This window comes from Biomphalaria glabrata, chromosome 11 (genome assembly GCF_947242115.1).
Source record: "Biomphalaria glabrata chromosome 11, xgBioGlab47.1, whole genome shotgun sequence".
NCBI classification, from domain to species: Eukaryota; Metazoa; Mollusca; class Gastropoda; family Planorbidae; genus Biomphalaria; species Biomphalaria glabrata.
This window is the reverse complement of record NC_074721.1, coordinates 13,799,276-13,823,383: the sequence shown is the minus strand read 5'-3', so window position 1 is coordinate 13,823,383 and position 24,108 is coordinate 13,799,276. Positions and strand designations below refer to the sequence as shown.

The 24,108-nt window shown below is 36.5% G+C and overlaps 2 protein-coding genes and 1 long non-coding RNA gene across 4 annotated transcripts; 2 read left to right on the top strand and 1 right to left on the bottom strand.

Annotated features, from left to right (window-relative positions):
- Positions 1-1,215: 1,215 nt before the first annotated feature.
- On the top strand, positions 1,216-4,429 carry LOC106054848 (probable serine carboxypeptidase CPVL). Its single transcript, XM_013210915.2, has 2 exons — positions 1,216-1,523; positions 1,934-4,429. Exon 2 carries the CDS (start codon positions 1,942-1,944, stop codon positions 3,301-3,303), a length of 1,362 nt encoding a protein of 453 aa, XP_013066369.2. The 5' UTR covers positions 1,216-1,523; positions 1,934-1,941; the 3' UTR covers positions 3,304-4,429.
- LOC106054851 (uncharacterized) lies at positions 3,991-24,067 on the bottom strand. 2 transcript variants are annotated; one of them, XR_008773554.1, is made up of 3 exons: positions 23,945-24,067; positions 9,780-10,149; positions 3,991-5,157 (listed from the first exon to the last, which is right to left on the bottom strand). It is a non-coding gene; the product is annotated as an uncharacterized LOC106054851 (long non-coding RNA). The 2 variants fall into 2 exon arrangements; XR_008773553.1 differs by having other exon boundaries at positions 23,950-24,040.
- On the top strand, positions 13,933-21,959 carry LOC106054849 (endoglucanase A-like). The gene is made up of 8 exons (XM_013210916.2): positions 13,933-14,076; positions 15,565-16,061; positions 16,595-16,750; positions 17,482-17,692; positions 18,281-18,417; positions 18,862-19,034; positions 19,716-19,863; positions 21,432-21,959. The coding sequence occupies exons 2-8, from the start codon at positions 15,574-15,576 to the stop codon at positions 21,877-21,879; spliced, it is 1,761 nt and encodes a 586-aa protein (XP_013066370.2). The 5' UTR covers positions 13,933-14,076; positions 15,565-15,573; the 3' UTR covers positions 21,880-21,959.
- Positions 24,068-24,108: the final 41 nt, after the last annotated feature.

The following is a 24,108-nucleotide window of genomic DNA, read 5'->3' as shown; positions in this document are numbered from 1 at the left end:
GTCAATTAAAGCAAGTTGGCACCTAAGCTGGTCTTTAAAGCCTGAGGAAATGCTCCTGTCGCCTCAGCGTGGCACCTCCGTGGAAACGTCCACCCGGGGAAGCGGAAAAGCTAATTATCTGAGCAAACAAGGCTCCCAGTGAGCTACCACTGTATGCTCTAGCGAGTGTACCTGCACGTGGTGGGGATGTGAGAAAGGCTTACTAACAAGTTCGAAACCAATTGGTTCGTTCCCCAATGGGGGTCAATCGGGGCGGTGATGGTCCTACTACAGGGGCAGTGGCCCATGAAAGGCATATGGAGGGGCCCCCGTGGGCTCGGCCTCCGGCCTCGCATGAGAGAAGGAGCTCATGTCGTTGGCTCAAGGGACCGTGTCCCATGACGAAACGGATGTGATTAAATGATCATATTGTTGAGGGGTCTGGTTGAGGGGGACTTCAGGCATAGGGGTTGGTGAAGAGCTGATTCCTCATCTTGGCCATGGCATAAAATCCTGTCCCGGGTCACAAGGTTCATAAAAGGAATGCGGTCATCTCGAATCATACGTGGACATCTAAACGGTCTTTAAAGCTTTCCTTGAGCTACTCTGTTGCGTCGACCACCTTTCACCTAAGTATAGTTTCTAAATAAATGGTTGTCTCTAATAACTATTAAATTATGAGCCTATGGTTGTTTTAAATAAATGATCTTTTAGACTACTTCTGTTCTCAACGGCCTTTACAAAACTTTGAGGCGCTGTGGCTGAGCGGTAAAGCGCTTCCGAACCGGGGGTCCCTGGTTCGAATCCTGTTGAAGACTGGAATTTTTAATTTCGGGATCTTTTGGCGCCCCTGAGTCCACCCAGCTCTATTTGTATCTGACACTAGTTGGGGAAAAGTAAAGGCGGTTGGTCGTAGGCCACAGAAACAAATGATCATTACATCACATGCCCTATAGACCATAATGTCTGAAAGGGGAACTTTACTTTTTTTTTTTACAAAATATTAACCCCAACGCCATTCTCTTTCTTCAAACCTCTTAGACACATTACCCTTAATACAAAACACTGCCCACTCACAAACCAGTAGAAAACCGGATCAGATAGCAACCCATTGCGGAAAAGTTACCATATCCTTGTTGACTGTGGCTAAAATTATCTTGGACCTAGTCACGTAAGAAGAGAAAGTACGTAAACTTGTGTCAATCTTGACTTCTGTTTCCAGTCTGTGTTTACACCTGCCCTTCCCAGGGGAGACAAAACGTCAAAACACTTTCCTTGTTGGGGGCTGCCCTTGTGTGTACAAACAGTGGATCCGGAATATTTTTTTTTTGTTAGTTTTTAATAAGTGGTGCAGACCATAAAAGCTGTATATACATGTATACATTTAAATGAAGCTACAAAGCTTTATTTCCAGAAAAAAGGATTGTTATAGATTTTTATATTAAAGCATTTGTGGACAGGCTGTTATAAATAGCCTGACAATACATTCTCCGAAACTCATAAGTGATTGCAAATCACTTTTTATCGGGACAGATCCATTACATGTAAGTGTCAGTACAGTCCAACTTATTTTAAAAAAATTTGTTTCGTGTAAAAATGTATGCTTAAATTACTTTTAAGAATTTCCCAGATTTGAAAGAAATGTCGATATTAAACTTATTTTTGTAAATAGTGTTTTTACTTTGCTGTACTAGTATAATGTAGTTACTGTACAATACACACACCTAGACTAAGTTGATAACATTGATTGGAAAATTGTAACTCTATATTTCATATGTTTTTATAGAAGCGTTTTTTTTTTTAAATTTTTACAAAGAACATACAGTAACTGATGTCAACTTGTATGCTGTATGAAAACTTTCTGACATTTGCAATGAGTTCACTACAGTAGTGTTTATGTTTTATCCTCTATGTCTCACATATAATCTTTCCTTTTCTATTTCTCTCTTTTCAGAACTCAGAATGACATCACGTGTTTCATTGCTAATACTTGGTCTACTTTCCTGCTATAAGGTAGCAAGCTACGACCCGAACGACCGACTACACCTGACGCCATACATACGTCAAGGAAACATTACTACAGCCCGGGAACTAAGCTCGGTGACATACAGAGATGACAATGTGGCCACTAGCCACTCTGGCTTCATTACTGTCGACGAAAGACTCGGGAATCATTTGTTCTTCTGGTTTTTCCCGGCAATCAACTCCAACCCTCGTGCACCGCTGGTAGTATGGCTGAACGGGGGACCAGGCGAGCCGTCTATGCTGGGGTTGTTTCACGAGAACGGGCCGTTAAGATTACAGCCGAATGGTAACGGAACTTTTATGCTCAAAATATGGAACGGCTCTTGGGCCGAGACATTTTCAATGTTGTATATCGACAATCCAGTAGGAGTTGGTTATAGTTACAGTGACAGCGGAGAGATTGGCTGTAGAACAACGCAAGAAGGCTACTCTAAAGATCTGTATGAATTTATTCAACAATTCTACATCATGTTTCCAGAATACTTGCAAAGAGAGCTTTACATTGGTGGGCAATCGTATGCTGGGAAATATGTGACTTCATTAGCAAGTCGCTTGCACAAGCAGATCTTGAATAAAAAGTCAAACATTCCTTTGACAGGAATTTACCTCGGCGCTCCGTTTATTGACCCGTATTCTCAGAGTAAGGCCATGAGTGGTTATTTCTACTCCAGCGGGGCCATTTCTTTAAGACAACATAGAGACCATCAGAAGCTCGTGGACAGCATTTTTGATCAACTCCGCGTGAGACAGATCTCTGCAGACCAGGCTGTAACCACATTGCTCATGAACAATTCCATCGTGGGCTTGTGGGCGAACAATTACAACGCAAGGTCTGTTACTCCGTACGAAGAGTTATGGTACCTTATGAATACTCCCGCGATGAGGACTCTAGTCCACGCTGGGAACACCACGTTCGTCATTGGGGACGACGGCTTCAGGGCGAAGTTTAACGTGGACTGGACGAAGAGCGTCAAAGCGGAGCTGGCCGTCCTGCTCAACACTTACAAGGTACTCATCTACAATGGAGATTTGGACGCCGTGGTTAGCTCGGTTATGGTGGACGCCGCGCTGGCGGTGACGCGCTGGTCGCTCAAGGACCGCTACGGAGAATCAGTGAGGGATGTTTGGACCGACGGCTACAAATTAAAAGGGTTTTTCACCTGGACCGGAAAATTTTGCCGCGTGGTCATTCACGGAGCAGGACATAACGCACCTTATGACCAGCCAGTACTATCTCTAGACATGATGAGCCAGTTTATCAAAAATGGATGCATTCAGAATGAACACATTTTGCTTTAGTTTTTCTTTTTGTAGCTTTTTATATTCGTTAATCTTTGATAGCAAGCATTGATACTTTTTGTTATTATTATAATTATTAAACGACTATCTCTTCTTGTTATTATTATAAAAAGTAAATTTTCCTTTCAGACCTTGTGATCTATAGAACAGATGATGTAAATATCATCTATGGCTGACTGTTAACGAGGGTGTCGCGTGGGCATCACAACGACCAACCACCTTTACTTTTTCCATCTAATGCCAGGTACCCATCAGAGTTGGATGGACTCCGAGGCGTCCTAAAAGTTTTTTTTTAATTTGAAATCCCAGTCTACAGCGAGGGTCGAATCCGAGACCCCTCTGTTCGGAAACCAAGCGCTTTACCACTCTACCACCATGCATCCAACATTAAGTGTAAGATCAAATCATAAAAGAAAAAGAATTTTTTTGTGTATCTTATTGATCGTTCTATTTTAAAACATTCCTAGCTACCTATCAGTATTTTGTCTCATTAGAATGAGTTTAGAAAGTAGTTAATGCAATATTTCAATTACCAAAAGTAAACAAACTTGTGAGACAAATGTACAGCCCAAATAAAACGTTGTATTAGCAATGCCTGTACTTCAATGTCTCGTCTTTCAAGTGTATGTCAAATCGCCTATGTTATTAACATCTTTCAAGAGGGTTTAGTACAATGCTAAGAAGGTCAAGTGAAATTGTTTTACTCTCACACATTCTTAAATAGAAAATAACAAAATGAACTCTTTTACTTGTTGTTATTTAAATGTAATCTGCGAAAAATTCATAAACATTACCATATTGTTATTGTAGTCAATTTGTGGAATAAGGTCAAGTTAATTATAACGAAATGAAAGGTGTGATTTTTTTCCCTCTAATGTCTATAAGATTGAACTGATGAACGGTGTGCAATAGAAGTCTATGTTCTAATATGACTTTAGTTATGTATGAATGAAATGTAAAGCTAAAACATGGAGCGTGTTTGTTGTACAGTGTAACTGTAAACGGCAATCAACAATTAAGATAAGATAAGATAATTGTATGTAAATATCATGCGACTTGTCATTATGAATAAAAGCTGCTGTATATTATGTAATTATAAAGTAAAATACTGTAAAATAAAACGGAATTAGTCTGGACTTCTTCATTTTCTTCGTCGAGTCATTGAGTAGCTGAACTTTTGACCTCAGTTTTGAAAGGTCCTGTGCTGTGACCATGTGACGTATCGTGACGTAATGGGACAAAGGTTGCTGGTTTTTCCACTTCCGGGTTGAAAATGTCAAGAGAAAAGTGGGAACAACTCCTTTAATTATTCCAACTTAATTTCCCACCGCCACCCACACCCTCAGCCATTAGTTTGGAATTTCTCCTGATTCACAATCATAACTAAATAATTAAAAAAAAAATGTACCTTGAGTTTTAAATGTAAAGGTCACCTGTATCTTTGGCGATGGTTTACGAAACCAGCGCAGCGACCAACCGCCATTACTTTCCCCATCTCAAGTCAAGTATCCAGTAGAGTTGGGAGAGGTTTCTAGAAAAACATGAAATTCATCCCAGTCCAGCAGGATTCGAACGCTAGTCCTATTTGGTTAGGCAAAAAATCGCTTTAACACAAACGCCCATAAATACTAAATATGCACTGAGCAACTTCCAGAACTTTGTGAGAATATATTTGAAAAAATTTACAAACAATACATTTTGGCTTCAAGACATTAATTACAATGAATGTTATACATGTATAAAACTTTATCGAGAGACTAGTTTGCAGTTCATCCAAGATTGTTATTTCACTTTTTACTCTCCATTTGGAGCTAGGGATTCATGGAGAATGAAGTTGACTTCTGTTTCTTGAGACTGGTGGACAAATAAACAAAGTTACTTTGTAAACCAAAGTTGCATTTATATAACAAAATATAAAATCAAGCAAAATAAAAACAAGCAATATATAAAAAGCTATTTCCCTTATTCTATATGAAACAAAATAATTAATTATCAATGAGTTATTGAATAATTGACTATTTTTAGCGGCCCCCGAAAGGGAAAAAGACGCTATTATTTTTGTGTAGCCTGTCTGTCCATCTGAAACTAGATGAAAAAATAAAAATCGGACATCATGATATTTTAGATCATTCAAAGTTCTGATACAACTGCTACTTCTTTCGTTTCCGAAAGTGAACTATCTAATTTTATAAATTATACATGCAAGCAGATTTTCAAAAAATTACATCACTTTTAAATGAAAAACTTCAAGGGAGGTATGTGTTTACAGAAGGTCACAGACTTCGTCATAAATAAATCAAGCTTCATTCATAGATTCGCGTGTTGGTACAAAAAATTTGCATCTAAGGTCACAATGGAAAAAGTAATAATGGATCATTATAAAATAGATTTTCCATTTATTAACTAACTCATGGAATAGAATACTGATTCAAAAGTTTTTAAAAAGAATTTTAATACGAACTTCGTTTCAATTGTAAGTTTAAAAAAAAGCGCGCAGTTTTCACATATCCTCATTAGGCTATACACTTGACAACAATCTAAATTACAATTAATAGAGGCCAGACATAGATGTAGATTTAGATTTAATTGTATTAAACAGTTTGAACAAAATTTACATTTATAATCCATCAAGAAAATAGTTTATCTTCTCATAGCTCAGGGATGCAGATTTATGTATTATGTAAGCAGTATTATCACATCATGTAATAAATCTGATGTGAACAACATAAGTGCACTATAACCCAGTAGGCTAGTAGGCTTACTAGTCCTGATCATAATATAATTGACCCAGATCTAGCTCTAGTAGATCTAGATCTAGATTCTATTTTTAGATTGCTAGATCTAGTCTAGATTCTAGTTTATATCATATCTAGAACTAATCAAGCGGGGAGGGTGCGGTCCGCACCGATCGACACCATTTTGGGGTAGACAACCATGTTTAGAAAAATTATATCTTGGCAAAAGCAGACACATTGAAAAAGATAGTAATAAAATCTCGAGATATACGCCCAAATATGTCTTGACACATCTAAATGGTAATTTAAAAGTAAATGATACAGCAAAACATTATACCATTTAAAGTATAACAAAAGAAACCTGTTCATTTGATGTTAAGTCTGTTTAATTAAATATCATTGTAAAATTTGCAATAACATTTGAATAAATGTAATGAACATTTTGATTTTACATTTGAGTAAAAATCAATACAAGTAGGTAATAAGCTCACTGTGTTGGTTCAACAAAAAAAATTAACTACCTAGCAATAGTGTTCATTGGAACATATTTCAGGACCATTGATGGGGAAGGGTGACACCGTGAGCTAATGCACTAGGCGCTACCGACACTGTATCGGGAGGTTTCCATGCTGATCTTGGGTGATCACTTAACGCTACTCTACTTATTTCAGAAGAGCTAGAAGAGTGTTATCAAAGACGACGTGTTGCACTGTTTGCATTTATGTGAAAAATAACGTCAATTTTTTTGAAATTTCTTTAAACGATCAAAACAATAATATGGCTTGAATATATTTCTCGTCCGTTGGTGAATTTGATGGGGGCCGCCTCTGAGTTTGTTTGATAACACAAACTCTCTTTGTAATCTTGTTGTTTAATGATTCGTGTTTTGTTAGGCATAATAAATATTTTTTAAAGTATCAACTTGATTGGAGAATGCGTGAGGGAGAAATAGGGTTAAAAGTTTTTTAAGGAGACTACACCAACAATTTTTTCCTTATCTGTAAATACTGGTGTATTAGTTTCCCTTATTGATATTAACTCTTTCTCTCCTAATTGACGATGCCTAGGTTGATTTGACCCCATTACACTAAATTGATTTTTTGATTTTTTTTTACCCATAATTCGATATTAAGTATAGAATTTTCTGATAACAAACAAAAAGTTATTTTAATTTAATCAGAACAGGAATCTTTTTCAGGATAGTGAAATACAATTGAGTAAAATGAATAATTCTATCGGAACGAGGAGAAAAATTACGGAGAGAAAGAGTTATACATAATAAGGAATTACCAGTAATTGGTTACCAGGATGGCTGCCTGGTCGTGCGATTTGCGCGCTGGACTGTCGTTCGGATTTATCGATGGTCCAGGGTTCAAATCCTGCCCGCTCCCATCCCCCGTCGTCCTGCGGGAGGTTTGGACTAAGAAGTAAACTATCTTCAACTCTGAAGGAACATCCGAAACAAGCAAAACATTTTTTACAATCTTTTTGTTATTAATTCATGTCTTGTCTATGTCAATAAATGATCGAAGATTCAGCTAGTTCCTAGAATGAGTATGGGAGAAATAACGTGTACACATTTTTTACCAGACAGACAGACAGACAGAGTGAATAGATATAAGCTTTGTAAAAAGAAATGATTATCATTTGTACTTCTAACATAACGCAAAGTAAGCAGTCGACCTCCATGCCTCTGTTTACATTTACCTTTTATTCTATCCGATAGAGGAAGATGTCTAGTAAGCAACCTAATCTGATAGCTCTATAATACATTACTAAACATGACAGGAAGACTCAAGGAAAGTGAGTAGTTCACCAGATCAAAGTGAGTCATCGATAAGTCATTAAGTTAATTGGTGAGTAGCGAATCAATTGGTCAAAAAGTCGATTAGTGTGTTAGAAAGTCAATTGGTAATTCCTTAAGTCAATTGGTAAGACATTAAGTCAATTAGACAATCACTAAGTCAATTAGTAAGGCATGAGGTCAATTGGTGAGTCTGTGGGATAATGCATCATAAGATAAAAGCGTATCCAGAACTTTTAAATGCGTTTATATTTTATGTTTTTTTTATGTGAGTGAAGTGTCTGCCAGTCTGTTCCATGGCAGAAGTAAACCAAGTGGTATGTTCTGAAGGGCCATTAAATTTATCTGCAAGGAATGTGTTTATCGGAGTTGGCGTTATAGCATCCGTCTTTCCAAAGGGGCATCCGAAACTTGTCCAAATAAATATAAATTATTCAAGATTGAGAAACAAAAATACAAGTGATTGAACTTTTAAAATATTTGTTGAGTCTACAGATGTTTCAGAGGAAGGAAACAAAAATTGTAATTGTTTAACACTTATTTAGTTTCTTCTTTAAACTAACAACAGATCAACTATTTGACACTATTTGATTGCTGTAAATCTATACCGCTCTTTACTTATTTAGAAATGGAGGATTGAAGGTTGGGAAAGTAGAAATATATCATAGGATTGCTTACATTTAGATAATTAGGAGATATAATTTAAATTATAAACAAATATGTTACGAAAATGTGGCATTTCATTTAATATTAAAGGGAGTTAATCTATGAAAATAAAATATATTCTAGAATAACTGTTAAACATCAATGATCTCCCTTGATCTTTTAATTTAAATCCGTGAACTTATAGGTCCTTATTGTCGAACAATTTCCTTATCTTTGCCATTGTAGCAATGTGAAGTACTTCAGATTTAAGTCGGCCTACATACTTTTGAATTTGTTGTACATTTGTAGTATTTGTTTTTGCATGTAGTGTTGAATTAGTAACAGTATGAAGAATTAGATGATTTAATCTCTAGTCTTTGATGTTGAGGATACCATCAGTCTATCAAGTCTTATAATGGGCTTAAGATAGACTAACTACTATGACAACAGAATATAGCGACATAGAATCAATAAGTCTACTAACAAAACTCAAAAGTAAGACATTGTTTTGGTTCGAGTTGGACTTAACATTAGGGCAATATAGGAGTTGACATGGCAAGCAAGACACATTGAGACTTACATACATGTTCATCCTAAATGTACCGTATTAAACGCGCATATAAACAGCGGGGTTTTTACGCTTTTCTAATGATAGATGTGCGGGCTATACAAAGGCGCGGGGTTTACACAATGTATTTTACTGATGAGTTTGAGTTTTGAGTTTAGGCACATCGGCACAATGTAGGCCATGTCGTGCCCTATTTCACTGATAAACATAGCATTAAACTATGGACATAACGGTGGTTCTTTATACCTACTCTAGTTCGCTGTTGGGAGGCGAAAACTGTATTGGAAAGCTAATGAACATCTCATTATAAGCCTGAAGAAAACAAATAGTACCCGCTGATAGTACTTAATGCACCGGTAGTTTACTTCAAGTCACGCTTTACACATCCGGGGTATATAAGAGTGCGCGTTGTATGATGATCTCATTATAAACCTGAAGAAAACAAATAGTACCCGCTGATATTACTTAATGCACCGGTAGTTTACTCCAAGTGACGCTTTGCACATCCGGGGTATATAAGAGTGCGCATTGTATGATTTTTTAAAATACTTATTTTGTAATTTGTGCGGTTATACGCGTATACGGTTTATACGCGTAAGCGGGTTATATGCTCGAAAATACGCTAACCCTTGGGGAGGAGGCGAGCTAGATAATTTTTACCTCAGTGCAAAAGCTACACACTTGATATCAATAATAAGCTTATAAATGTTATTAATATTTTTACCTAATTTTATAGTGTGTCGCCCGAGCCATTCCCGCAACACAAAATGTAATATTTTGATAAAAGTGATTCTGGTGTAGTATTGGGTTGTTGTTGGCCTCCTTCAGTCGTAGAACGACTATGGTTCATCTCACGCACTTCCTCGTGTGGCTGTGGAGCCCTAGTTTGGAGAGACACTCCCGTCCACAGATATCGCAGGTTAAAGTGGCTTTTGCTTCGGTGGTAGAGGAGCTGGCCATTTTTCGTAATGTACGTTTTTCTTCCTGAGCTGAGGCCCATGTTCTTTCGCTGTCCATAGCTTTCTTGGTCACTGTCTCTCTCCATCTGGTGCGGTCTAGAGCTATGTCTTCCCAATGGTCAGTATTGATGTTCACTTATTGGAGTATAAATGTTGTAATTATTGAGTCAAAAATATAGAAATAATAGAAGAAAGAGACTTGTTTTATCTTTTCGTTCGACCGTCTCCACCCCACTGCACCGCGAACAAACAGAAAAGTAAGTTAAATGAATGTGGTACACGTAATACATTTAATAACATGGTTACAAAGACAGTTTGTGTAAAAACTCAAACTCAGGAAAAAAGGCAGGTTTCAATATATTCAAAAGAATATCGGTATTAAATTCTATCAGAAGTGGTCCACACAGGCAGGTAAAAAGGTAGGTTTCAATATTTTCAGAAAGAATATCATAATGAAACTCTATCAAAGGCAAATGACAGAGAAGAATGGAGAAAGAAGGTTGAAAGATACTGTGTGGTGCCCCAAAGGTCCAGCAGACCAAAGGATAGGTGAAAATGAATCTGAAGTTAGATGTGAACCTGGCCTATCTGATGTCTTATAATGAGTATCTAATTGATCTAATTGTTTTGCAAAGTGTCAATCTATTATTCAAAGCCTCAAGAAAGAAAAATTTACGTAAAAAATTCCTTTAGTTTTGTGTTGTAAGTACGCTATACCCTCTGCAGTTCACGCGATAATATGAAAAACTACTTATTAATTGTTGTTTGAAATTATGTCCAACCTTTTTGCATAGTAAATAGATTTTTTTCTCTTTAAAAAAAAAGTTAATTATTTTGTTTGTAAATGTGTATTTAGTATGACAGACCTTAAAAAAATTAGCAATACAATTGAAAAAAAAAATTAAAAAAAAAAAAAAAAATCTAAAACTATTTACATTAACGTGTTATAAAAATTGTAAATTTCATCTCCCTTACTAAACAGCATCCAGTGTTTGTTTCTATTAATAGTGAATAGTTGTAAAAATGGTGTATTTTCATGAAAAAAACTGCTGGCATAATTGATTTAAGAAATTAGATTTTTGCGATTTCAGAAAAGAAAAAAGTAGCCGTTGCATCAGAACTTTGAATGATTACAAATCAAATGTCATGATGTCCTATTTTCATTTTCTCTTCTAGTTTCTGAAATCTAAACGGGACGGACAGACAGACAAACAGACGGACGGACAGACAGGCCAAACAAAACTAATAGTGTCTTTTTTGCCTTTCGGGGCCGCTAAAAAATGGCATTTATTTAGTAATACAATTTTTTGAATTATTATTTATTTTGCAAAAAATATTTGAAATCGTTTGCATAAATGTGTTACAAATATGCTATATAGCAATATATTGCAGTGTAGACCACCGTGAGGACACATGCATCTATATCTCTACTATTAATATTAAATAGTTGTAAAAATAGTACATTTTTTAATGTTAAAATGCTTGCATAGTTGATTTTAAAAATTAAATTTTTCGATTTCAAAAAAAAAAAGTATCTTTTGCATCAGAGCTTTGAAAGATCTAAAATACCATTTAAACGGGACGGACAAACAAAACTAATAGTGTCTTTTTAAATTTTGAAGACATTTTTTACGAAATGATGAGGGAAGGGTACACTCCCCTGTCACATATGCCTGAATTACATTTCATCGTTGACTGATTCAGCTCAGTCCAAGTTTATTTTTTTTTCTGACGTCATCTGCACACTTCTTAAAGATGCACACTTCTTAAAAAAATTTTAGTAACGTCTGAAAGACCCGTTGAATGGATGATGTTCTCTAGCATTCTGAAGTCTGTTAAAAATAAAAATAACAATAAAAATAATCTTTTTTATCCTACAATTTAATTTACAATTGTGCATTAAACATTACATCACATGCTAACGAAACATACGATAGCACTTTGACTGATATGTCAGTACCACATGACGTACGCTCTTCACTATAGTAGTGTTGTACTATTAATTTGGCCCTTATAAACTATTTAAATAATATTACAAGTCTTTTCAAAAGTTGAACTACTGTGAAGTTATTGAACATCTCTGAAGTATTGACAATTTTTGAATGAACATCTGTAAAATTATAACAATCTGTGAGGTTATGAACCTCTATATGGTTCTGACCTTGTGTGAGGTTATGAAAAGTATGAGGGTTATGAACATCAGTTAAGTTATGAGCGTGAGGTTATGAATATCTCTAAAGTTATGTGAGCTTATAAGGATTTGTATAGTAATGGACATCTGTGAGGTTATGAACACATTATATTGAATAAATAAACAGATACAAATCAAAACAAAGTACAATAAAAGATATTGACATACATTTTCAATAAAAAGATTCAGTTTTTTTTGTAGGACTGCGCACGCCAGGTAAGTTTCTAACGTCAAATGAAAACATTACATAACAAAAGATAAGAATGATGATGGCACTTGTAAGCTAATTAAACAAGAGTCAGCAAACAAAAGTGTACTGCGTGGGTGTGGAGACATTTAGAACAATGAGACAGGTCGAGTGGCTAGTTTGTCCATGTTTACAGTATCATCACGACCATGATTTTGTAGTGACCTTTTGGGGTTCTACATAGAAGGCCTATATAATTTCTAAGCTCTGTCACTCAATAGTCAAGTGAATTTATTGTATAGGCGGCCTTAACAGTTCGACGGGGCCCGGGCTACTGTCATACGCGGGCCTAAGAGCCTTAAATGTAGACTATATATACCTTACCACATCAAGCTAACTTATTGTTTCAAAACATAGTACCTTACGTTGCTACTGCACTATTGGCTGTTGGATTATGTACTTGTTCTGAAGTTAGGATTTCTCGGGAATGATTTTATCCTCAGTCTACTAATATTGATTTAGTGACCAACGTAACTAATGATTCAGAAACATTTTTCATGGTAACATCAACAAACAAGATAAAAACGAACTTCTGCTTTTGTAGGCCCCTCTCTCATCCTGGGCCTGGGACGGTTGTCCCACTTGCCACCGGCCGAGGCCGCTTCTGTCTGTCTATTGAGAATTAGTCACATGTAACAAGTACTTATGATGATGTCAGTTAGTGCTAACGTCCATAATGTTTGGTCACGGACGTAATAGAATTCATTTTACATTACATTCGCTTAATAACAAATATCTATAACAATGTTTAAATACAGTTTATAGAACAACAACATCTGAGGTATCGGGATGGTTCAAGTTACAGTTGTTTTTTTTTTTACAAAGCTTATATCAATTCACTCTTGTCAGTTTGTCTGACACACATTTGGAACACGTCATTTCTACCACTTCCCATTCTCGGATCAAGTTGAAACTCTTCACAATTATTCACTGTCCCTAGCAACAAATGGATCCATCTAAACATTGAAAACTTATTTTATCAAAGAATCATAACGAATTAATTCTGTTATATGTAGAGACAATACTACTCAAGGGGAGATAGGCCTCGTATAAAGAATAAGGTCGTCAGCTAAACATAAAAAAAACTAACAATATGTAACTATAAAACCTATAATCCTAGTCGCCTAAGTAGTACACCTTTCTACGCCATAGTTCAGTAAACCACAGTGCCATATTTAGGCTTGAAAAGGCACTTAACTATTTCAGATACAATAGCGGCCATTTTGGGTCGTTATACAAGTCCATATATTGTATTGTCGTTCTTGTAAACCAATCATGCTTTATTTTCATCTTAAAAAAAAAAGCTTTTTAACCATAGACACCCTAGAAATAGACAGAAATGAAAGTGTGTTGTTTTTTTCATCAATAAAATATGAAAACTGGGAAAGGTATTTTAGCGCATATTGTTTATACGGTGTTTCGGATAAAAAGAACACTAGGTAAATTTTCATTTTGAAGGTCTACGGTGCATTTATTTGATATGAAATACAATTAGGACATCCGTGTTGACTGTGAGTGGTTAAAAAAACTAAACAAAAGTAAGACACTAGGACAAGCGGTGCAAGTGTTTGAAATATTTAAATAGATAGCGCACTCCAGACACTAGTTGCTTCCAGCTACTCAGGTCAGTACATCAGTGGATATTTAACTTGTTAAAATGTCGATTATTAAAACAATGTAGAAGAAACATCGATACATATTCATTGTGTCAATACGTCTCTATATTTGATAACATTGTATAGTAATGTATAGTCCATTTTATCCATGTTATTAATACATGTTCTATTTCTTTTAACATAATCAGTAATGTCAAGTTATATGATAAATTATACATTTCAGAGGTCTGGAGACATATCTGATTAAATGTAATGCTTAGCTATAGCATTGTGAACTACTGAGGAAGGGATTTCTATCGTTACAAGATTATTTCACGATATGTCTCAATCTTAGTTTATCAGAAACTACTAATAAAATATATCATATGTTTATTCTATTTAGTACTAAACAAAATAATCATACCTAAATACTATACCATAAAACTAAACTCCGTTTCTCTTTTAAAAAATATTTCAATGTTTAGGATGAAGAAATTAGTTCATTTTAAAAAGTTTAATTAGTATCAACCAATAGAAAATAAACTACTTATAAATCAAAACAAAGCTTATCTAAGGAAAAGAACCGCTAATTACTGCCATTTATCTGAAAATGGCAATGTTTATCTCCCTTTCTGATATGTAGAACAAAATTAATTAATTAGTTCTAATTGATTAATTAATTAGCTATTTTTGGATTGATAAGTGTATTGTCATCGACTATGAATAGTTATGCTAAATTTTAATTTCATCTGAGAATAGAAGAAAAAAACGTGTCAAAACGTAAAAAAGGGATTTAATTCATTTATATATCCACATCTCTCGTTACGTAGCATTTATTCCCCTTTATCCCATATCATACAAAATATTTAATCACCAACAATTAATATACTAATATTTTCATTTTTAAAATTGATTCATGTCTTGTCAGATTTAATGAATAATTGTGCAAACTTTAACTTGATCCTTCAATGGGCAATGGGAGAAAAAACATGTTCAAAGTGTTTACCAGACAGACAGGCAGACAGACAGACAGATTAAGTTGATATAAGTTTTAATAAAAAAAAAATTAAAATTATCTTTAGAAAGGAAAATTTAAAAAGTTATAATTTGTATATAAAAAAAAAAAATTTAAATGAGTCGTTCTGACTGGTAAAGCGTTTTGCTTCGAAAAGAGAGATCTCGGGTTTGAACCCTGGTTAAGACTGTGATTTTTTATTTCGGGATCTATAGGGCGCCTTTGAATCTGCCCAGCTCCACCTGACATTAGTTGGGGAATAGTAAAGGCGGTCGTTGTGATGACTACATAGCACCCTCATTAGCCGTGGGCCACAGAAACAGATGACCTTTACATCCCCTGCAAGTTTTGAAAGGAGAAACTAATTATATTAGATATTATAATAACGAATTATGTTTCGACCGCAAATTCCTTAAAAAGGAAATACCCAGTGTATGTCAGGTACTAATTACATTAACTATTAGGTAGCCCATGAGTTTTGTTTTTCTTTCTTTCTTATTAGATATTGATTATGCATAGGGCAATACGTCTTTTCCTGGCCGCCGCGTTTTGCGCGGTGTGCCAGTGTGCCACGAATGTTGCCATAACCAATCACTGGAACGGAGGATTCCAAGGGGAACCATGCATCCCCATCACCAAGGAATTGAACGGGTGGAGGGCGCACCTCTTGTTCAGTGAGGACGTGGACACTATTGAAGTCTGGGCGGCCGAGGTCACCAAGCTAACTCCAAGAGATTTCCTGCTCATCAACAAGGATTACGACGCTCAGCAGCACGTAGGGGATCAGCTCTGCTTCACGTTTGTAGCCCGTGTCAACAACAAGGACATCACCCCGACCGTAACACTCTACATCGAAGGTATGGACGGCCCTGGCTCGAACCCTACTCAAGGTCCTCAAAATCCAGTGGGTACCTCGGCACCGAACACTGGTGGTGGCTCTGCTAGGAAGGACTACGCCAAAGCTCTGGGCAATTCAATCTTATTTTACGACGCTCAGAGGTAAGTAGCATTGCATAGTTTTAGTTTTATAATGATGAACAATGTTGCCTACTCAGCAATTCCATCCCTCCCCAAGCAGCTGATGTATCCAAAGGTACGGCAAGTGCCTATACAGTTTGAGATCTGCCGCGTCGCAGGTTCTGCAGGGGTATTGCACTATGTGGTACAAACTGCCTAAGGCCGACTAAGGGTCGCCGCCTCCAGATTTTTCCACAGGGTTGACTCCCGAAGTCTTTCCCATGATTGGGTATAGACGTAAGACAGTAGAGGTTTGAATTCAGCTTTCCTTCTCCAAGATGGGTAGCCAGCAATGGCTAACGAGCCACTCCAGCCCTAAACTTACTGATTTAGTTACTTGCATTCATATCTTCTTTGACAATCTATTTACGCTAAACCAAATTCAATATTTAAAGATGAATGCATTACTTATAATGCACTTGACGTCATTCTGAGACTCCAATCTCAATCTTTACCCCAAACGTAATAAAAGATTCTTATCATTAGATGTTAACAAAATGATCATATTTCTAAAGATCTGGTAGACTACCCTCTAACAACCCGATCCGTTGGAGAGGCGATTCAGCTGTCAACGATTGTGTACCGGGGGGCTGGTACGATGCTGGCGACCATGTGAAGTTTGGCCTTCCAATGGCTTCGTCCACCACCCTCCTCCTGTGGTCACTCTACAGGTAAGTATTATGGGAAATATACAAACAGTAGCCAGATATAGGAGGCTAGAAAAAGCTTCTGTTCATTGGTTAACGACATATACAATGAGAAGTCTAGGAATTGTAGAATTTGAGAAATGTCTTATAAAAGGGGTTAAATTTCGAATCAACTTTTTGTTCCTAACAATATTCATTGTTATTCATAGGTGAACGTTTGAAATTAAAACGTTGTTTTAACAAATTGTCGTTTGAAAAATAATCAAATCAACACATACAAATCTAAGAAATGTGTTCTTGATTCTTGCTATCTAAGGACAACATTGGTGCCAATTTTGGGAGTTTCTGTGAATTATATACATCTTTGTTGTATGGAGTTAAATCATTACATACTTCACATTGTAGTAATTTTTAATTAAGAAAAAACAATTCTAGACGATGTTATTTTATTTAAAGCTGCTAGAGAAATTGGCTAGTGGTATACTAGTATTCCAGTCCTCATTAACCATGTTTACTTCTAATTCTTTAACTAGAATTATCCAATGCCCCCCCCCCCAGTGTTTTATTTGGTACTGTATTGTACACTAATTCGCGTACTTGATAGTACTCACATTTGTCATAACATTGAAAAAGGCGGTTTCAAAAGATCATTTGAATTAAACTTCTGCTATAGGACCACATACATTTTGATCTAATAATAATTAATATAAAAATAGTACCACATTAAGCAGACGACTGATTTCCCTTCACTGCAGATTTAAAGACGGCTACTCGAAAGCTGGACAGCTGGACATGATGTATGATATGATCAAATGGCCGTTAGATTATTTCCTCAAGGCCTGGAAACCACAGTCAAGAGAACTGGTGGTCCAGGTCGGAGACGGCAATGCTGACCACTCTTTCTGGGGGCGCCCCGAGGACATGAACATGGCACGCCCCTGCCAGACAGTCAGTTCTTCGAATAAGGTAAAACAATATTCAACAAAATCTAAGAGGAAGAACCGCAATATCACTGCTTTATTTCTCAATATTGAAAGGTTTAACCAGCCTCACCCTTTTAAAATTATTAATTACTATTACTTGATTAATTAATTCGTTTTTTTTATTGACTAGTGTATTGTCTAGAGTCTAGACTACGACTCGTTTTGCAATGTTTCTAATTGATCCCATAATGTAAATTAAGAAAACTAATCGTGTATAACATTGTTACTATACAGACAGGCTGTCAGACGAGTGCGTTAAGTAAGTAAAGATGATATTATACCATGGTAGGTTATTGTTGTGTTATTTCAAGCTCAGATCATATTAAACAAACAACAACTAAAGAACACAGAAACTAACCTGAAAATTCCAAAGGGGAGATGTTTAAAGAAAATCATACACATTTTAAGGAGAATATCGAAAACTAGAATCTAGATTTCAGTCATTTTTCTATAAATGAAACTACTTATTTTTAATAATAGAGAGGAAATTTTCGAAATATATTGTCAAATATTTTGCAAATAAAATATAAATAATCAAATAAAACTATTTTTATAAAATGACTATTTCTAGGGTAGTGATATAGCTGGTGAAACAGCCGCTGCACTGGCCGTTGGATCTATCGTGTTTAAGGAGAAGGGCGATACTTCCTACAGCACACAGCTACTCACGGCTGCGGAAAGTCTTTTTGCTTTTGCTAAGTCTAACAGGTAAATAATACGTATGAGTGTATGAATTGTCTAAACACTGGCCTATGCATGATCTGAATTTATGCATGCTCAGTAGCGCAGCGAGGTGCTAATGAGCACGGATTCAAGAATAGAATGGTGGTCAAATCATCAATTAGAAGGTAGATTGTGAGTTTTAAAAAAAAATAAGCAGTTCCTTATATATCACTGCATTTACAAAAAAACATTCCAAAGTAGGTACGAATTTCTACAAGTAACAGTTTAATACTGTAACAAGTAACATAGTCATAACATTCAATTCGAATTCTTACAAGTAACAGTGTCGTGTCGTAATAGAGAAACAACTATTTTCCAATCGCTTACGTGGTCCCGCAAAGCACCCCATCGCGCCATGGTAGCTACCCCGCTGTTTATACCCTCAGTTGAGGTATACGGTATTTTCAACCCAGTCTTTGTGTTTTACAGAGGTATATTTAGAGGCTCGGCACCTTTCTACTCATCAAGTGCAGACCAAGATGAGATGTGCGTCGCTGCTGCCTGGCTGTACAGAGCCACACGTAACAACCAATATCTCAATGATGCCAACTCACTTGTAGAGGACGCCTGGGCCTGGGCTCTGGGCTGGGACGACAAAAAAAGTAAGTTCTTTTGAGTGTTTCTTAGTTGTTCAGTTCTTATACATTTGATTTGAAAACCAATCTTTAACACGAAAGTGTTAAATTGGAAGTTTTACCATTGCTAGTCATACAAGCTGACGGTCAAGGCTATTATTACATCTACTTCATAGTACTTCTCAACACGATATGGAGCAGGTTACTCTCGAATCATACACCAGTGTGTCATAATGTGGGCGTGGCCATTCGCTGGAGGATGCACCTTACTCTAAATACATTTAGATTACACAGCAGTAATGATATAGGCCTTTGTAAAACAATATTCGAATAGGCCCACGCGACGTAAAAACTATTAGGCCTACTTCGGCGTATTGGGCGACAAGCTGTTTCTTTGAAGGTCTGAAAAACCTCAATTGTTACAGAAACGACACATTTTAATCCGTAGGGATAACTTGACATGTTGCGAGAGCGGTCAATTCCCGATGACTGTGTTGGACCAAATCTAACAGGACGTCCAATGCCAGATCCAGTGGCAGAAAAACAAATGTAGAGCAAATGTTGATCACTGGACTACATATTTAAAGAAGCTTATTAACGCCGACTGACTCACGTCAATGTTCCTCTATTTCCTGTGGTTTTGTTTATGCCTTTAAATTCCCTTCATTACTTTGTTGTAATACCCGTCACCATAATTTCATGTTTCAGTTGCTTGCCAGCTTATACTGTATGAGGAGACACAAAAGTCTACACTAAAGGACGCAGTGGTCGGGTTCATGCAGTCCTGGTTACCTGGGGGTGGCATCACGTACACACCTTGTGGCCTGGCCTGGAGGGATCAGTGGGGCGCTAACAGGTCAGAACAGTTTCCTGTATGCACGCATTCAATAACGTCAACTACTTCTGCTGACACAATCAACTTAAAACTTATCTTTCTGGCCTGTTTATCTTGACGGAAAAGAAACACCTGTTGGGAAGTGTCTTGTCTGTTTCACTCGCAAAGTGTGTAGGATAAATATTTGCATTTGTCTTGTTTTGTTTATCTTGTCAGTAGTTAACCTTAGATTGTATCAATAAGTACACCTGCACCATGGCGTGACTATCACACTGAAAGTAATTATGAACCAGTAGAATGGAAATGAATTTATGACTTACAAAAAAAAAATATTTATAGATCTGCCTGAATAAGGATATTCCAACGATTTTTTTTTTAGATTTGTCATTTAAACAAAATAATCAATTATAATTAAAGTTATACAGATTATTAGCATAACACAGATAACTATAGGTCTACTTTATTAGTCATGCAAGTACAATTTAAAAGGCATCATGTAAACTTGTAAAGGGTAACATTTAGATGTAAGTTAACTGTTTAAAGAAAGGGAAAAATGTAGCCTATTACATAATACCACAATGCAACACACAATATAAAGACCTTCTTTATGAACGAACATTTTTGGGGCTTTATTTCTAGAAAATAAATTTCAGACCAATTGGGACCGATAATTTACAGCTCAATTGTTTTTCTTTAACAAAATATTAATGAGGGTGTCATGTTTAATGAACTACTTTCTTGATTTCCCAAACGTACGTCAGGTACGTTTTAGAATTGGGTCTCAGGGATATCGTAATAATCCCTCAGTTCCAAATCCTAGTCTTCGATGGAATTTGAACTCAAGACTTCGGAAGCTTTGTTCTTTTCCACTCAGCCCCCTGGCTTTACTTTAGTGGTATCATAAGTACATGTCAAGACAAAATAAACTAAAATTAGATCCGCATCGAATTAATTTAGTGATTGAATTGAAATAAATTTAACAAAATGAAAAAAAAAATACAGCTAAATCTAGGCTTAAGGCTTAACTCATTTTAACGTAGTATAAGATATCAAGAAAAGGGCCTACAGGGCCGGATTTAAGTATGGGGAGGCCTCTACATTTTTTTGTGAAAGCTTTAATAAGGATTCACTAACGAATGAAAATACATATATCTAAAAGTCTGATATGATTGAGAAGAAAGAACTAGAGAGTTTGTCTATATTTAATGTCACGTTCCGTCAAACATTATTTAATATATATTATATTTAAAACGTGTAAAGTTTTGAGTTTATGGAAGTCAAGTCGCTTGGTAATTCCGGAGCTTTATTTTCTTACTCCTAGCGTGATGCAAGCATACACTTCTTAATCACGACATTTTGTCAAAAATGTAAAAATGCGATAAAAAAGTTGAAAAAAAAAAATCTGAATATATTTTTATCTCCTTTGTGTAGGCCCTTTTCTTGTGTAGTCCCCAGGGCTGTAGCTCTGTGTGCCATCGTTTAAATCCGGCTCTGCAGGCCTATAACATATATAGCTTAAATTTAGAAAATGAATTTAGAAAATGAGCTTAATTGATATTTGATGATTGGAGTCTAACTTATGTTCTCAGATATGCTGGAAACTCAGCATTCTTAGCCTTGTTGGCTGCTGAGGCTGGAATTAATACAGCGGACTACAGGAAGTGGGCGGTGGAACAGATCAACTACATACTAGGGGACAACAACCACGACGGCGGCTGCTACAGCTTCCAGATCGGCTACGGCAACAAGTTTCCCAGACAGCCTCACCACAGAGGAGCCTCTTGCCCTGACAGACCCGCCCCTTGCAGTGGAGCTCAGCTTAACGACCCTGGCCCAAGCCCACAGATCCTCGTTGGCGCCATTGTTGGAGGACCGGAAGCCAATGACAACTACCGCGACGTCAGGACCGACTACATCCTGAACGAGGTAGCCACGGACTATAACTCTGGATTCCAAGGCGCACTCGCTGGCATCGTGCACCTTCAGGCAACGAACAATCTTCCAGTCACTCACAACAAATGTCAATGTAACGGATAAAAAGTCTAAAGATACAATTATTGTTTGTCTACTATATAAATATTGAATAAACATGCAATGCGCTTAAGCTCTGCAAGAAATAGCGTATGTTGTTTATTTTATACATTTTATAAATTTGATTTCTTAGCAGGACGAAAGCCAACGTGTAAGCGACGCAAGAACAACGTAGTTTTCCTGCGACCATTTCATCACTCATTCGCATACAGCATTGCAAATGGTTCATAGTTTAGTATTCATTTCCTTACAAGAAATGGCCGTTAACAATCATGGTCTGCATCACATGATCATTAAAAATTCATATTAAAGTAAAAATAATGTTTCCATTTCAGACCTTGCGATCTGTAATGTTTTGTATGCAAAGATCATCAGTTTCTGTGGCCCACGGTAAATGAGGGTGTCATGTGGCCAGTTTAACGACCAACCGCCTTTACTTTTCCCCCCAACTAATACCAGGTAACAATTGTGTGGACTCAGAGGCGACCAAATATTCCGAAATTCCCAGTCTTCACCAGGATTCGAACCGGTAACCCGGTTCAGAAGGCAAGCGCTTTACCACTAAGCCATCGCGCCTCTTATTACCAGGTAACAAAAAGGCGAGGAAAACAAACAAGGAGTCGATAACCCAAAAATCACCCAGAACAAAGGGAAACTAGCTAAATGTAAAGAACAAAATACTAAATGAGACACACTTAGTCAAGGGAAAGAACTGCACCCTCATGTCCATATATATTAATACTGTATGATTTATCTCCCTTAATATCATACTCAATTAATTAATTACTTGTAGTTATTTAATTAACTTGTTAAATATTTAATTACGTATATTTTGTGAATGACTAATGTGTACAAAGTTCCAGCTTGATACGACCATTGGAGATATGGAGAGAGAACGAGAAATAAAACTTGTATCAGACTTGGAGTGAGTTCCTATAAGTTTTATCATCGAAAGTTCCTTTCACTGTATACTCCTCTTTAACGGGGGTCATATTACTTTTCTTTACTTTCAATTAATCTTGACTTCACTATGATTAGATAATATGTATAAAAACTAAATATAACTCTGCGCTGGAGAGAAAGAATAGCTTGTTGGAATAACGTGTAGGGCGTGGTGGCCGAGTGATTACAGAGCCTTGCTTCCGAACCGAGAAGTCATGAGTTTGCAGATCAGTGAAATTTGTGACTGTATGATAACCTTGAATCGACTCAGTTCTAATGTCCACTTTAATGGGAAAAAAGTAAAGCCAGTTGGATTTGTCCTGAACACAAGACACTTTGGTTAAATGTCTTCTGAACAAACAGACGAGCTTTACGTCATCTGGCACAAAAACCGCATTGGGAATGTGTTTTTTTATTTAATCTAATAGCGTTTTTATAAGTCCCCACCCTCTAAATACACAGACACAAGAAACACTAAACTTTTCAAACTACACTAGTTAAGATAAAATATTTAAGATAATGTATGTTTTAAATCAAGCGTTCCCAAGGCTAGAATACAATTTTGGCAGTATTCAGACAATTTTTCCTCGCAGCAATACAGGCCCATTTTCGGAAAGTCGACTTTTTGAGTTCTCTGCTAATTCTACAGACGATCTGAAGATTGAAAGTAGAAGTGTACACGATGGGAAAGACACGGCTGCGAAATGTTCTAGAAACCTGAAAAGTATCAGGAACCGGAACTACAGTTTTAAAGCTTTATGAGACACAGCGTGACAGACTTAGTGTCGTCTGGACATTCTGACCATAGCTGGAAAAATAGCCATAAACACAGGCCGATATCTCGGTCATAAACAAATCAGGGCTGGAAAAGACAAATCTATTATGTAAGGTGAGGCCTGGGCTTTAAAAAAAAAGGCTATCAATCAACATGTAGATCACATTAGGGGAGATCATAAATGAGATTAACAAAATGGACTGTGTGTCTATAGCGCACCAAGGGACCAACTGAGAACTCTAGGCAGCTCTAATAACTGACACGATTCTTATTCATCTAGAATATAAATTGTAAAAATATTGTTTAAAAGATGAAGTATAAACTTAAGATTTATTTAAAAATTCCCAAACTCACTATACCGATATCATGAACAAGATGCACAAGTGAATTGGGGGAATCCTTTCGAATAGACACTATTACAGACACATATACATAAACACAAGGATGAAGAGCTTTCTTATTTTATCCTAAACTCAGTGTCCAGACTTTTATCAGTGTTCCGTCTTTTTGAACTTTGA

Bases quoted from the DNA above. Each gene is read 5' to 3' on its own strand.
- LOC106054849 (XM_013210916.2), top strand. From the start codon at position 15,574: ATGCATAGGGCAATACGTCTTTTCCTGGCCGCCGCGTTTTGCGCGGTG. The intron at 18,418-18,861 runs GTAAATAATACG...TGTGTTTTACAG, and splicing joins GCTTTTGCTAAGTCTAACAG to AGGTATATTTAGAGGCTCGG. The intron at 19,035-19,715 runs GTAAGTTCTTTT...TTCATGTTTCAG, and splicing joins GGGCTGGGACGACAAAAAAA to TTGCTTGCCAGCTTATACTG.
- LOC106054848 (XM_013210915.2), top strand. From the start codon at position 1,942: ATGACATCACGTGTTTCATTGCTAATACTTGGTCTACTTTCCTGCTAT.